The sequence below is a fragment of the Eutrema salsugineum genome, unplaced genomic scaffold (assembly GCF_000478725.1).
Source record: "Eutrema salsugineum unplaced genomic scaffold, Eutsalg1_0 scaffold_16, whole genome shotgun sequence".
Lineage (NCBI taxonomy): Eukaryota > Viridiplantae > Streptophyta > Magnoliopsida > Brassicales > Brassicaceae > Eutrema > Eutrema salsugineum.
Genome location: NW_006256858.1, coordinates 853,992 through 868,631, shown reverse-complemented (window position 1 = coordinate 868,631; position 14,640 = coordinate 853,992). Strand labels below are relative to the sequence as shown.

Sequence of the window (14,640 nt, the reverse complement as noted above, 5' to 3'; positions counted from 1 at the left end):
TTTGATTTATTTTCATTTGCTCAGTTGTTGAGCTACCCAGTATCAAAGGAGAAACCAAACTCAGCCTTTTTTTTTTTTTTTTTTTTTTTTTTAACCAAACTCAGCCTTGGTTTTTGCTTCAGGCTTCGATATCAATTTGTAGATCTTCTACTCTGGGTTTGCCTTCCACAAAATCCTAATTCGAAAGTCGCTGCGGAACTCCTGATTTGATCGGCGATGGATGCGACGGAGCAGAATTACTTGCCCAAGAAGAAGAAATCCGAAACGGAAGACGAAAAGAGGTTCTATACTCTGTGGAAAATCTCTGCTGATCTAGTCGATTTTTAGATGGGTTTTTCGCGTAGGTCATTTAGTTTGATGTATCTGAGAATTCTATCTCGAACAGGAGGAAGAAAATCGTTCCCGGGAGCTTGTTGAAAGCAGTGGTGAGACCTGGAGGAGGCGAGTCGAGCCCCGTGGATGGTGATCAGGTACTAATCTGGCTCTCTGTTTTTTCGTCGATGATCTGGTTTGTCGAGAAAGAGACAAAGAGTGGTAAATTCTGATGCTTTTGTGTGTTTTTCCTCAGGTTGTTTATCACTGCACTGTAAGGACACTGGATGGTGTAGTAGTGGAATCTACGAGGTCAGAATGTGGAGGTGAGACTGACAAATATCTCTCAGTGGAATTTTGCAGCTGGAAGTTGCTTTAAGTTTTTTGATTAATCGAATGTGTTTGATATTCCATTAGGGAGAGGTGTACCGATAAGAGATGTTTTGGGGAAGAGCAAAATGATACTTGGATTGCTCGAAGGAATTCCCACAATGCACAAGGGTGAAATTGCAATGGTATTTCTAAAAATGTTTTAAAGATCACGGTCTTGATTCTTCACGGCTTAAAATGTCTTTATCTTTCTTTCTTTTTTTCAGTTCAAGATGAAACCTGAAATGCACTATGCCGAGAAGGATTGTCCAGTCTCAGCACAAGTCAATTTTCCTAAAGATGATGAGCTTCATTTTGAGATTGAGTTATTAGATTTTGCTAAAGCCAAGGCAAGATCTCATCACAAACTAAGATAACAGTGCGTTAGTTAGACGAAAACCTCTGAAAAATTCCATTTTATATAAGCTGACTTAAGTATTCGTTTCCTTGTGTTAATGTCCAGATTGCAAGTGATGATCTGGGGGTCGTCAAAAAGGTATGACCTTTTCCATATTTGTAGATATATGAATTGGCTGGGGGTGATGTATTTCTTTGGTGGCTTCGGAAAGGGTAGTGTAAGGAAGAATAACCAGAGGTAGCATGACATGATCCAGTTATTTCTTGTTCTTCCTGATGGCTCAAGTATTGCTTTCCTTTTATATGAAAGATTCTAATTGAAGGTGAGGGCTGGGAATCTCCGAGAGAACCCTATGAAGTAAAAGCCAGGTAAATTTTTGTTTTTTAATCATTACTGCATTTTGGGTCGAAAATCATTTAACCTTGTTTTCCCTTGTGGGCTGAAACATTGATTGAAATTTAATGTATTTTTGGGGTGTATATTAGGATTTCTGCTAAATCCGGTGATGGACAAGTGATATTCTCTCACACAGAAGAACCTTATTTCTTCACGTTTGGGAAATCTGAGGTGATTGTTTAGTTTATGAGCCATTTGTAGATTTTTACCCTCCATGCATATCCGGTTTGGTGGAAACATTGTTAAACATTGCTCGTCAATTAGGTAGGTGCCTAAAGGTCTTGAAATCGGAATTGGAACAATGGCTCGGAAGGAGAAGGCAGTGATATATGTTCGCAAGCAGTACTTGACTGAATCTCCTTTGATGCATATAGTTCAAGACCTTGAGGAAGTTCATTTTGAGGTTGAACTGGTCCATTTCATTCAGGTATAATAGTTCAAACTTATATAATCCTGTCTTCTTATGTAACTTTGTGCATTTAAGAATTGGGAGATTGAGTGATATTCCTCTCGCTTTGAAGGTTCGCGATATGCTTGGAGATGGACGTCTCATAAAACGTCGAATTCGAGATGGAAGAGGTATGTTTCACACCTTCTTCTTAACAGTTTCTTCTTCGTTTCAACAAAATGCGTGTTTTTATTCTTATATCTTGCTGGGGCATCTGCTAGACCCGAATATTTATTTTCTGTGTGTTTTGGTTTTATCCCCTTCACTATTCTGATCTGCAAATGTTTCACCAACCTATTAGGCGAGTTTCCAATGGATTGTCCTCTCCAAGACAGTCGGTTAAGCGTTCACTACAAGGGCATGCTTCTCAATGAAGAGAAGACCGTCTTCTATGACAGCAGGATTGACAATAATGATCAGCCGTTGGAGTTCAGTTCAGGAGAAGGCCTGGTCAGTTGCTCCAACGTTTAGAAACCTAGTGGAGTTATTTACGCTTTTCAATTATTATATTTTTAGGCATGAGGTTGCTTGAGATTATAATGTCGTATTGGCAGGTGCCTGAGGGATTTGAGATGTGTACTCGTTTGATGCTACCTGGGGAGCTTGCTCTTGTTTCATGTCCCCCTGATTATGCTTATGACAAATTTCCGAGGTCATACTCGTAACGGTGTAAATCGCAGTGAACATGATAGTGTATAAACTCTTAGTGGAGAAATAACCGCATTTTGATTGTTTTCTCATTTGACAGACCGCCTGGCGTTCCTGAAGGGGCACATATTCAGTGGGAGATCGAACTCCTTGGTTTCGAGACGCCAAGAGTAAGTTAGTCTAGTGTTGAGGCTTACCGTAGGAATTGTAAAACCTTCCATTCTTATGAGTCCAGGGATTCTTGTCACAGGACTGGACAGGTTTAAACTTTCAGAGCATCATGAATGAGGCAGAAAATATCAGAAGCACGGTATGAATCGAATGTTCTGCTAATATATATACATGTAACCTATACTCCTAGATTGTACCATTACAGAGTTTTGTATTGTGGACTTAGGTGACACCAGATTATCTAACGTATAGCTCTTCTATGCTTTTGGTTATACTTTGAACTTCAGGGTAACAGGCTGTTCAAAGAAGGAAAATTTGAGCTCGCTAAAGCAAAGTACGAAAAGGTAATAGAGTCAAAGAAACGGTAGCCAATCCAGTACCATTAAGTTCAGTATTAGCAATTGTTTCCTTGTGTCTGAGCGGTAAACCAACAAACAGGTGCTCCGGGAATTTAATCATGTGAACCCACAAGATGACGAGGAAGGAAAGGTATTTGGTGACGCAAGGGTGAGTTTATCTTCTCATTACGCTTGTGGTCATAGATATGTCTTAGATTTGATAATAGTATCAAGTATTGACAAACTCTTCTATCCTTGCTCTGCTGAAAATTGAAGAATATGTTACATCTGAATGTTGCGGCTTGCTTGCTTAAAACAGGAGAGTGGAGAAAGTCTGTAGAGACATGTAATAAGGTAACAGTCAATATACGGAATCTCTTAAAGGGCTTAATTCTCGAGTCTCAGAAGTTTAGATTTGTGAGACCTTTTGTGCAACAATTTCCAAACAGGTCCTAGAAGCAAAGCCTGGCCATGTGAAGGGTCTCTACCGCCGCGGAATGGCTTACATGGCAGGTGCAGAGTATGAAGACGCTAGAAATGACTTCAATATGGTAGATTATGCTTAAATTGCTTATTATATAATCCTATCCATAGATTTGGAAATCTGCTTACTAACGTGACTTCACATGGCTGTGTTGTAGATGATCAAAGTGGATAAATCATCAGAAAGTGATGCCACAGCCGCACTTTTGAAACTGAAGCAGAAGGAACAGGTCAGTGCTTGAGTTCAAAAGGCTATTAAAGATTTCATAATGTTTTGCTGATTTCAATACAAGATTGTCTGAATTGTCTCATGAATTGTCTCATAAGCTCATCTTTTGGACGTCACAGGAAGCAGAGAGCAAAGCTAGAAAACAGTTCAAAGGATTATTCGACAAGAAACCGGGGGAGATAACCGAAGTCGGTTCAGAAATAAGAGAGGAGCCTAAAACTATAGAAGAAGTAGATGAGACAAAAGATAATGATGATGATGATGATGATGAAACAAAGGAAGAAGAAATAACGACCACGTTGAGCACGGAAAGGAAGAGGAAATGGTCGGAGAAAGCCTGGCTGATTCTGAAGAATGTGATACTTCAAATCGGAATCCAGCTCGGTGTTGCTCTGTTAGGTGTTTTGATTTTCCAGTTTGTCAGCGCCAGATTTACATGATAGAGAGCTTATGAAACCAACGGTACTCACTTGTCCTCCTACCAAACGGTCTATTAGTACTCTAATACTCAGAAAATGTAAAACTAATGGATTATTATATAAGGCTTATAAGCTTATTATATAGATTCAAATAATATTTACTCAAGATAGTGTCCTTTTTGCACCGCAACTCGATCCTCTTGCTTCCTGAACTGATTGATGATTGTTTCTTTTTTTTTATTAAAATCCTATGAGATGACAAGAAAAAAAATGATGTAATGTACATTATGGATGTGTTCATGAATTTTTTTGTAGTCTTTCATCACTAAGAAAATTTTATCATCAGTCATGCAAATTGTTTTAAGTTTGTTGGTTCTAACATTTTTGACTTTTGGAGATTCAAATAATCAGCATCATAATTGCAACGGTTGCCATAGATAAGATTATCCATGTATAAAATGAAAATATTAAATGTTGCACAAAAAAATTTAATGATTGAAAAAACAGAACATCCAAAGAATTCCAAACACAACATCCAACTTTCCAACCATCAATTTAGCAAAAAAAAATAAAAAAAAACTTTCCAACCATCACTAATTTTAATTTAAATATAAAAATAAAATAAGCTGATAAAAGTCGCCATTTTCTTTTAAAAAAATCAACCGTTTTCTCCGTGTTGAACTCGCGTTTTATCGTACACCCAAACGATGCTTAAATGTTGTATTTTTGCAAAACGCTGATTTTTCTTCTCTCAGAGATTTTTGGGGCAACGGAGAAATTGTTTTAGGGCTTTGTTGATCAAACGTTGTCTCAGATCTCTGCTAAAGGAAAATCCTTTCTTACTAAAATCTCCTTGTAGATTCTTCAATCTCCTCTTTTGATCTCTTGGGATTCTCTTCTGGTAATCACAGTCGTTCTCGTTTCAAACCTTTTCCGATATTCAAATCGATCGTTGAATCAAGCGGCGTTTACACCGACTTGGGTTCGGACGTTCCGGTGAAAAAGCTCGGTTCCACAGATAATTTGAAATTAGGAGGTGAAAAGTTTGAATTTTGTTGGGTGTTTTTATCTGGTTTTGATGATGTTGACCCAACCTGTTGGGGTCTAAAGTGTTATGGAAGTTGAAGAAGATCAAAGAAAAAGAAGATAATGACGCTCTACATTCGCCGCGAAGCTTCTAAGGTTCTTCGCTTAAATTTTGCTTTCCGATTTTGGATCGTGAAATTACTTTGGATAATATGCTGATTTTGGTAAATTTTGTTTCGTTGTTTGTAGCTTTGGAAGAGAGTTTTCTCGGAATTAACGACGGAGATTGGTCTTCTCGTTGAGAACTGGAAATACCTTCTTGCTGGTCTTCTCTGTCAGGTTTTCATTTTTTTTTAAAATTGAGCTTTCGGATAAGTTTGATATTTGATTTCTAGAGCTGCGTAGAAAAGATCCAATGACTCGCCGTGTGATTTGAATTCGATACCTTTTTTGCTCTTAGTGTTGAATGATGATTACCCTTTTGCCAGATTCCGATTTTGAGCAAATCCTTATTTTGGTTTTCTTTTGGCTTAAGTCTGACACTGAAAACGTAGGATACGGTAAAAGGTTATGATCATGGTTTGTTATACCTATAGTAACTTTATGCCTTGGGAGAGAAATTAAAGCACAAGACTTTTAGTCTCAGATTTTTGTTTGCTTTGACACTTATGAATTGATTTGTTATCATGTGCAGTATATTCATGGTTTAGCTGCTAGGGGAGTTCATTATATTCATCGGCCAGGACCTACGCTTCAAGATCTTGGTTTTTTTGTTCTTCCGGTTTGTCTCGATTTTTTTCTGCTAGTTGGTTGATCATTTGTTTTTCAGAATGGATACCATATTAAGCTTTTCTTGGTTTTTCGATTCTTAGGAGCTTGGTCAAGATAAAGGCTACATAAGTGAAACTGTGTTCACTTGTGTATTTGTTTCGTTTGTCCTGGTGAGTTTCCTCAGGATTTCAGTATTCATGTCTGGTTCTGTTTAGAACAATCACCTGTTATATGAACGGTTTGTTTCACCTTAAAAATTGCAGTGGACTTTCCATCCATTCATCAGGAAAAGCAAGAAGATATATACTGTGTTGATTTGGTGCAGAGTACTCGCCTTCTTAGTTGTAAGTACCCTTTGCCCTTTGCTACGTAGTTGTAATTCAAGGCTTGCTCGTCTTGAAGTTTTGTTTCCAATTCTTTTTGTTAACAGGGTTGTCAGTTTCTCCGTGTAATAACATTCTATTCGACTCAGCTTCCTGGTCCTAACTATCACTGTCGAGAGGTAAAGCGAACTAAAGATCTAACAAGTAGCGTATCCATCAATATTCATGTGTTTATTCTAGTGAGTTTTTTGTGTTACTTACAGGGTTCTGAGCTTGCCACGTTGCCACGGCCACATAGCGTTCTTGAGGTGCTCTTGATCAACTGTGAGTTTTAAACATTTTTTCTTTCCCTCAACACATTTTCTCTGATGTACACTTGTTCTCGTTCTTATGTGATGATACGCTGATCTTGTCAGTTCCTCGCGGGGTGATATACGGATGTGGAGATTTGATTTTTTCATCGCATATGATATTCACACTAGTCTTTGTCCTCACTTACCAGAAATACGGTTCTAAAAGGTACAAACTTTCTCTAGAAATGTCATAAAACGCCTTAAACAATAACCGGAAAGTCAAACACATCTCTCTTTATTAGCTTACAAATGTCTCTCTTTTTAGGTTCATAAAGCTGTTAGGTTGGGTCATAGCTATGTTGCAAAGCCTATTGATTATCGCGTCGCGGAAACATTACTCAGTCGATGTTGTCGTCGCATGGTATACTGTGAACTTGGTTGTGTTCTTCCTCGACAAGAAATTACCAGGTCTGATCTTTTTACTTCAAATTTTTACTTGCAATGCAAGAGACCCCCAAGATTCTCATATGATATTGTTTTCATTAACAGAATTACCTGATCGGACATCGGTGCTACTCCCTGTGAGCTCGAAAGACAGAATCAAAGAAGAGAATCACAAACTCTTGAACGGGAATGCAGTTGATCCTGCAGATTCAGGGCCATGCTCATGATATGACAATGGAAACACTCGAGCCTTTGTGAATATAATTTTTTTTTTTTTGTGATATATTTTGAAATTGAAATTTTGTTATAGTGATAAACTTACTCTAAACTATTAGACATAAATCCAATTCAACATATATAAAACATCTTTCGTTTTTTTATACTTTTGTTTTTAATGATATTTCTTTTGAATTAAGTTTAGTTAATTAGAAGATATTTGTAAAGCTTGTTATCATAATTCATTTTAATATATCATTAAGAAATTAAAACAAAATGATTTTTTTATAAATTCATAATGTATTTTTAAATAAAATTAAAATATAGTATTGATTGAGCAAAATATTATATCAATAAGACAATAAGACTTTTCTTTCAGTTTTTACACATTATGTTACATACTCGGCTTAAGTTAAGTTATAATGATAATAGATCCTGGAAAAAGGGGGAAACGAGAAACAGAAATGCAGTTGTAGTTTGTACATGTCCAGTTTCTTGCTTTTCAAGCATCTGATGTTTGTGTGGTGATTTTAGGGTTTGTACAACTTAACAAAGGATATTGGTAACACGAATACATATATAACCCTACTACATGTTCACCGTCTTTAGCTGTGTTCAATGTTCAAAATCAATCAAATCCTCTTTCACACCATATTTCCTAAAATCTCAATTTAAAGTTATTTGTCATTTACCAGCAGCCTGGAAAACCCGCCAAATTGTACAGCATTTTTTACATAGCCAGAGTAGAACACACAGAAACTGCCTCCAAACTTCTATAATCTTTTTGAGACTATGATACAAAATTTTCATTTACTCATTTTTATAATTCACAAAATAATTTGCTATTCAAACTGTTTGTTAACAGTCAATAGGTTTTATTCAACCATTCATTTAATTAAAATAGCATTCAACGATCTTAATCGCACTATTTAGATTTTAGTTGAAAATCAAAACGTATATATAAATATTACCATGTAGAATATGTATACTGAGGGAGATAAAATTAGTTGGGGGTGAATAATAACAAACGGAAACATATGGGGTGAAGAATGGAAAACATGAAAATGTTGTTACGCAGGGAAGAGGGAACGTGGCATGTGTCGGTATGGAATGTGGTCAAAGGCACATCCCATGTGGGCTCACATGTTTACATCCTCTCAGGACACAACTTTGTCACCAAAAACTCTCTGTCTCTATCCTTTCTTTTTTCTTTCCTTTTCACATTTTCGGTGCTAAAAGAATATAAAAAAATTTGTCCCTGAACTAACCAATTGTATTCTCGAATATAAGGAAATGTATTCTCGAATATTTCGATAACTTCTAATCAAATTTGTTATAGGCATGGCAACTTCAATAGATCATGCTAACTGAATATATATAAACATATGTTAAGAAATGCTCAGATATTCTGATAGTTAATCACTGAAAATGTTATCAAATACTCTAATAGTTCTTTAGTGTATCAAACGATAACTATTGGGTTAGAGACCCTACCGCTCGAATCTAATATTTTGGACCCATTACATGAATGTCAATAGAAAGTAATCTTCTTTTATTTTTTTCTTTGTGGTTAAATATTGTTTCTTAGGATTCGATGAACAACAAAAAAGGATTCGATATCCCATTCTGAATATTCGTTTAGCAACAACATAATATACAAACCTAGTGACATAGAAATGCACAAATATGATAAACATATATGATATATGGTTGGTATGAATGAAATGATAATAATCATTCTTCTTCTTTTTTGACATATGATAATGATCACTGTTTTCATGTCACACAAACGAGCAATTCCATATTTCATTATTCATGATGCCCTTTCTTTCATTCTTTGCTGGAAAATCTGTTTTTCTTTTTAATTGTTTTTTTTTTGTCGACTTCTTCCTTTATGTACTAGTGTAGTATTTGAGTGATTATGAGGAAGATGGTCCTATATGGTACCATATGTGGGTAATAAAATTATTTTAAATGCAGAAAGAAAGAAACATTATGATTATACCAACTGTCTGGATATGGTGTGTTTTATGAAGTTCTTGTTTTCAACTTTGTTTTTATTTATTTGTGTGTTTTAGGACCCTATATATATATATATATATCTTTTATTGTTTATGAAAAAAGGTCACCTTTTGTGAGCAGTTGTGGTCTGGGAAAACATTTAACCACTTGTGTTTGGACAAGGATGACTACATAACAGAAAAACGGGCCTCTAACTAATTCTATATTCTCAATTTGAAATGATGGCTACATAAGAAAATTTCAAAAAAATATAAAAGAAAGAAACACTATTCAATTCAGACCAACCAATAAAAGACCAATCGAACTATAGAAGTGTAAAGTGGAACTGTGGAAGTGATTTAATAGCGACTCTAATTTACCAACGCAAACATTCAGTAAGAAAGCTAACATAGTTGATTAGAGTTTGGCCTTTGTTGTAACTTAGACTGGATATACGCATGACATTTCTAAATATATGTGGTTTATTCTAATTATTTCATATCCTTGTTCATTTTTTCATCTTTGTCATTGATCAAAACCTGAAAAATCATAAATACATGTATCTTAAACATTTTATCTGTTGAAATTTGAAAAGAGCGAGATATCAACACATTTGAAACATTTCTTTACCAAAACAAGACATATTTATAAATCGATATAAGTTGTTCGCATAGATACCGAAAAGTCATCTTGTTCATAAAGTAATTAATTATTTGTGAGATTTATATCTTGATGCATTACAAGAAAACAGACGTGTTGAACACAAGCATGAAGCACCAAGACATGTTAAGTCTCGCCCAACATTTTTCATACTGTCTACTGAGACTTCTTTAATACAGGTTCTCAAAAGGAAAATGCCCAAGTCATTTGTGATTGTCATGGCACGCATCTCTATAGGTCATTACGTTCCAAATGTGACTTGTTTGATGATTGTATAAATTTGAGTGTTTGACTCTTTTTGAAGAGAAGAGAAAGAAGATAACGTCAACCTTTAGTGTTTTTAGTTCATCGTAATAGATCCGTTAATCTTTTCTAAACAAACTTAACATATGCTTTTACAGACACTATTTTCCACTTTTTTTTTGTTGTTGAAGACCTATCAAAAATGTAGTCTCCAAATTTAACGTCAAAAGATATTTTCTTTTTTTGATAAACCTTATCGGTTGATCCGGTCGGTTCCGGTAGGAACGCACCGAAGTGCTATAATGTGAACTTTTCCTTGGTTCAACGGTTCAACGAACACCATGAGCTTCGAATAAACTCGAGTCAACGGGCCATGAGATCCATGAGATCCAAATGGGCCACCACACTACATGTCCCGAGTTTGAAATGCCTTCCGACTAATGCCAGGGATAGCTAAATCGCCTATTACTGGACTACCATGTAAATTGCTTGGGCATTTAGCCCAAACCCAGACTTTCTACATAATTGTGTTTTTATTTCCAGAGAGAATCGAACCTGGGTGAAGTGGTGTAACACCCCCACACATCCCACACACCCCACAAAAGATATTTTCTTAGTTAAAAAAAACCTTAGCTTAGTTATATTTTTGAGGCGGGTTTTCTTGTTTGAAATCTGTAATTTAAGATTTGTAAAAACTATTACAAGTGTGAATTAAGAAAACATAATGCTTCAAAAGTCAGCGAAAAAAATACATTAAAAGTCAATCGCCAACAAATGGTTTAATGATGAAGCTCACGCGGTTTCAACTTTCAACATGAAAAAAGTGTTTCTGCTTTTTGCGCCTTTTACTTTCACCGGTTAAAAAAAGAGAAAAATCCACTATTACAATTTTTTTTTTCACCTTATGGTTTGATTTGTCTTCTTTCATAAATTTACATTTTATGCGGCAAAATATATATGCTTTCATAAATTTATACCGTGACAACAACTTTTCCTCCATTTTTGATTTGGCTATATAATTCAAGAAAATACTACATATTTGAAGAATTATTACAAAAAAAAACATTATGTCGTAAAACGAAGAAAAACAAAAACGAATTTCAAAAAGATTTAAAAAGGGAGCGGCGCAAAGTTTTGTTGCAAAAACAACTTCGGATATATAAACATTAAATTATTTAAAAGAAAAAAACGAAAACAATCACGTTCTTGAGGCAAGTCTGAAAAGCCGAGAAGCAGAAGAAGAAAAAGAAGAAGAAGAGACAGAGACCGTTCTTATCGGCGAAGACGAATTACTTTCTCTCTTCGTGTGAATTTCCTTCTCCTTACTTGAACTTCCCGGCGATAACAATAGTTTGGTTTGTCTACCGGAGCCGGATCATCTGATTCCATCGCCGACGTTTAAGTCATCAAATGGGAGCTCGGTGCTCTAAGTTCTCCTTCTGCTTGTTCCATTCCAACTTCAAATCCGCTTCAGTCCTCGAATCTCCCGATCTCGGTCTGTGCTTCGTCTTCATCCTCTCTCGATTTCTTCGATTTGAGTTTCGCGTTTTGATTTTGAGGGTTTTTTTTGTTGTTTTTGTGAAAGAAAACGGAGGGAAACTTTGGCCGAATTTCAAGGAGTTTCGATTGGAGCAGCTGAAATCTGCGACCGGAGGTTTCTCATCGGATAACATTGTATCGGAACACGGCGAGAAAGCTCCCAACATTGTTTACAGAGGTAGGCTTGATGATGGTCGCTTGATCGCCGTCAAACGCTTTAACCGCCTCGCCTGGGCCGATCACCGACAGTTCCTTGTAAGTCTTCTTCAATATCGAAGCTTCATTGAATTCGATTTGATTTTGGGGGTCTTAAATCTTTGTTGTTTTCAATTAGGATGAAGCTAAATCTGTAGGGAGCTTGAGGAGCGATCGATTGGCGAATCTGATAGGTTGCTGCTGCGAAGGCGAGGAGAGATTACTCGTTGCCGAGTTTATGCCTCACGAAACTCTTGCCAAGCATCTTTTCCACTGTGGGGTTTACTTACTCTACTCATGATTATCTTCTATGGCTATTCAGCTTGTGAGAAACAAAAAAACTGAGAATGTATCAGTGAATGAATAATCGTTTTGTTGTTTCAGGGGAGAATCATCCGATGAAATGGGCGATGAGATTGAGAGTTGCATTGTGTTTAGCGCAAGCATTGGAATACTGTAGTAACAAAGGGAGAGCTTTGTATCATGATCTCAATGCTTACAGGGTTTTGTTTGACAAGGTTAGTATTGATCGATGCTTTGCTTATTGTTCTGAGTGTTTTGTATCAGATTTTTTTTTTTTAAATCCTTTGTGGTTTACAGAATGGGAATCCAAGGTTGTCTTGCTTCGGACTCATGAAAAATAGCCGAGATGGGAAGAGTTATAGCACAAACTTGGCATTTACTCCTCCAGAGTATCTGCGAACCGGTAAAGACCTGTCTTCTTCATGTTTATATTATTTTGTGAACCTAAAATTCCACAAAGCTAAATCCACTCACGAATCTATATATTTCTTACATCGTGTGTCAGGTAGAGTGACACCAGAGAGTGTAGTATTCAGTTTTGGAACCGTTTTGCTCGACCTCATGAGCGGCAAACATATTCCACCAAGCCATGTAAGCCCTCTCTTAAGTTTAGATGTAATGTAGGACCTGTCTCATTGTATCCCGCTTGACAGTTCTTGGAGCCGGCTTTTCGTTAAGAACCTGATTTCTTATGTTTAATCCTTACTAAGATCGTAATGGCGTTGCTGGTTTTGATAGTTCATCATGTTTTTCCTGCCTCATATTCTCTTTTAGTGACTCTCTAACCTTGCTTGTTATGTTATACAGGCGCTTGACCTGATCAAGGGCAAGAACTGTGCAATGTTAATGGATTCTGCTCTCGAGGGCCATTTCTCAAACGAAGATGGAACTGAGCTAGTTCGGTTAGCCACACGTTGTCTGCAGTATGAAGCTAGAGAAAGGCCGAATGTGAAATCTCTCGTCACGTCACTCGCCACACTCCAGAAGGAATCTGATGTACCTTCATATGATCTTATGGGGATACCAAATGAAACCGAGGCTGAGGAAGAGCAGCCGCTTTCATTGACGCCCTTTGGTGACGCATGCTTAAGAGTAGATCTTACGGCCATACACGAAATACTTAATAAGATGGGATACAAGGATGATGAAGGAATTGCCAACGAGGTCTGAGTTTATTCCTTCCTTTATTTTTGCTCATAGCTTAGTCTTTCCGTTTCTTGGAATAAGGGACTTGTTATGTATATGGTTTTATCAAATCTTCTGCAGCTCTCGTTTCAAATGTGGACCAACCAGATGCAGGAATCTCTCAATTCGAAGAAGCAAGGGGACTTAGCTTTCCGTTCCAAAGATTATACAACTGCAGTCGATTGCTACACTCAGGTAATATCCACAAATGTAAATACCGAATAATTATTGATTTTGAAGAACTCTTAAGCCAAGAGGAAACCATGTTTATATCTCTAGTGAATCCGTTTATACACTCTTTTTTTCTTCTTCTTCAGTCATTGAAATTGAAAATGGCTGGCTGTTTTGTGTGTGTTTCATGGGGTATAGTTCATAGATGGAGGAACAATGGTGTCACCAACGGTTCACGCACGGCGATGCTTGTCATATCTGATGAACGAGAACGCACAAGAGGCTCTAACCGATGCATTGCAAGCGCAGGTTGTGTCTCCAGAATGGCCAACCGCTTTGTATCTGCAAGCGGCTTGCTTGTTCAAGCTCGGCATGGAAACCGATGCGCAGCAAGCTCTTAAGGACGGTACTACATTGGAAGCCAAGAAGACCAATAGGCGCTGATATAAAGTGTTTTTTTCAAAAGAGCTTTGTATAGGCTTAATTTGTTCCCTCTCTCTCCATCTATATGCACATACACATATATGGTGTATCTATTATATATATGCATACCTTCTCTTTCTTCTTCTTCGTTGTATTTATCATGAATTATGATGATGATGATTGTGATCTCTGTGGCTTGTCGTCTCATGGAATATCTCTTTTGAGAGATTTTTTTTTTTCAGTCTGTCAAATTATATTACTCAGTTATTTTATATTGAACATTCTTATGAAATTATATATCAGGATCTTATTATAAGAAACTTGATTGTGTTTTGTAGATATGAGAGGTTTAAATAAAGTTTCTGAGAGTCAGAGAGTTAGGCCTTATCCAAATTATGTTTAGCAATCATTTGATGTAAAGGGAATTATCAATTGTTAGTAACAACACTTTCAAGTCAGTCCAAATCTAGAAGTGAAAAAATAATCTGTATTGCAGCGATTAAATTAGTAAAGAACTAATGTACAGTTTGCTTCTGATTTCTACATAATAGTTTTTCATCAATACTTATATTGTCTGCATTTAAATTTGGTTTTTAATTGTAATACGAGGAATGTCACAAAAAGATATTTTTTCCCAACTTTTTAAAAGAGATGTACACACATCCAAACGTTTAAG

General features: G+C 36.5%; 3 protein-coding genes across 4 annotated transcripts; all 3 read left to right on the top strand.

Moving 5' to 3' along the window:
* Window positions 1-41: 41 nt before the first annotated feature.
* Window positions 42-4,337, top strand: LOC18021017 (peptidyl-prolyl cis-trans isomerase PASTICCINO1). The gene is made up of 20 exons (XM_006403565.2): window positions 42-281; window positions 386-470; window positions 569-638; window positions 730-827; window positions 909-1,031; window positions 1,145-1,177; window positions 1,349-1,407; window positions 1,525-1,606; window positions 1,704-1,862; window positions 1,957-2,014; window positions 2,185-2,333; window positions 2,438-2,535; window positions 2,632-2,701; window positions 2,782-2,841; window positions 2,990-3,046; window positions 3,141-3,209; window positions 3,317-3,394; window positions 3,490-3,591; window positions 3,682-3,753; window positions 3,872-4,337. The coding sequence occupies exons 1-20, from the start codon at window positions 217-219 to the stop codon at window positions 4,190-4,192; spliced, it is 1,908 nt and encodes a 635-aa protein (XP_006403628.1). The 5' UTR covers window positions 42-216; the 3' UTR covers window positions 4,193-4,337.
* Window positions 4,338-4,890: 553 nt separating this feature from the next.
* Window positions 4,891-7,408, top strand: LOC18021016 (phosphatidylinositol:ceramide inositolphosphotransferase 1). The gene is made up of 10 exons (XM_006403564.2): window positions 4,891-5,353; window positions 5,447-5,536; window positions 5,892-5,978; window positions 6,070-6,138; window positions 6,232-6,312; window positions 6,399-6,470; window positions 6,555-6,615; window positions 6,708-6,810; window positions 6,910-7,052; window positions 7,134-7,408. The coding sequence occupies exons 1-10, from the start codon at window positions 5,321-5,323 to the stop codon at window positions 7,253-7,255; spliced, it is 861 nt and encodes a 286-aa protein (XP_006403627.1). The 5' UTR covers window positions 4,891-5,320; the 3' UTR covers window positions 7,256-7,408.
* Window positions 7,409-11,352: 3,944 nt separating this feature from the next.
* Window positions 11,353-14,153, top strand: LOC18021343 (probable serine/threonine-protein kinase BSK3). 2 transcript variants are annotated; one of them, XM_006403563.2, is made up of 9 exons: window positions 11,355-11,643; window positions 11,734-11,942; window positions 12,022-12,157; window positions 12,267-12,400; window positions 12,483-12,588; window positions 12,691-12,776; window positions 12,993-13,349; window positions 13,452-13,565; window positions 13,740-14,115. In XM_006403563.2, the coding sequence occupies exons 1-9, from the start codon at window positions 11,559-11,561 to the stop codon at window positions 13,983-13,985; spliced, it is 1,473 nt and encodes a 490-aa protein (XP_006403626.1). In that variant the 5' UTR covers window positions 11,355-11,558; the 3' UTR covers window positions 13,986-14,115. The 2 variants fall into 2 exon arrangements, with proteins under 2 accessions (XP_024013742.1, XP_006403626.1); XM_024157974.1 differs by having other exon boundaries at window positions 11,353-11,643; window positions 12,483-12,776; window positions 13,740-14,153.
* Window positions 14,154-14,640: the final 487 nt, after the last annotated feature.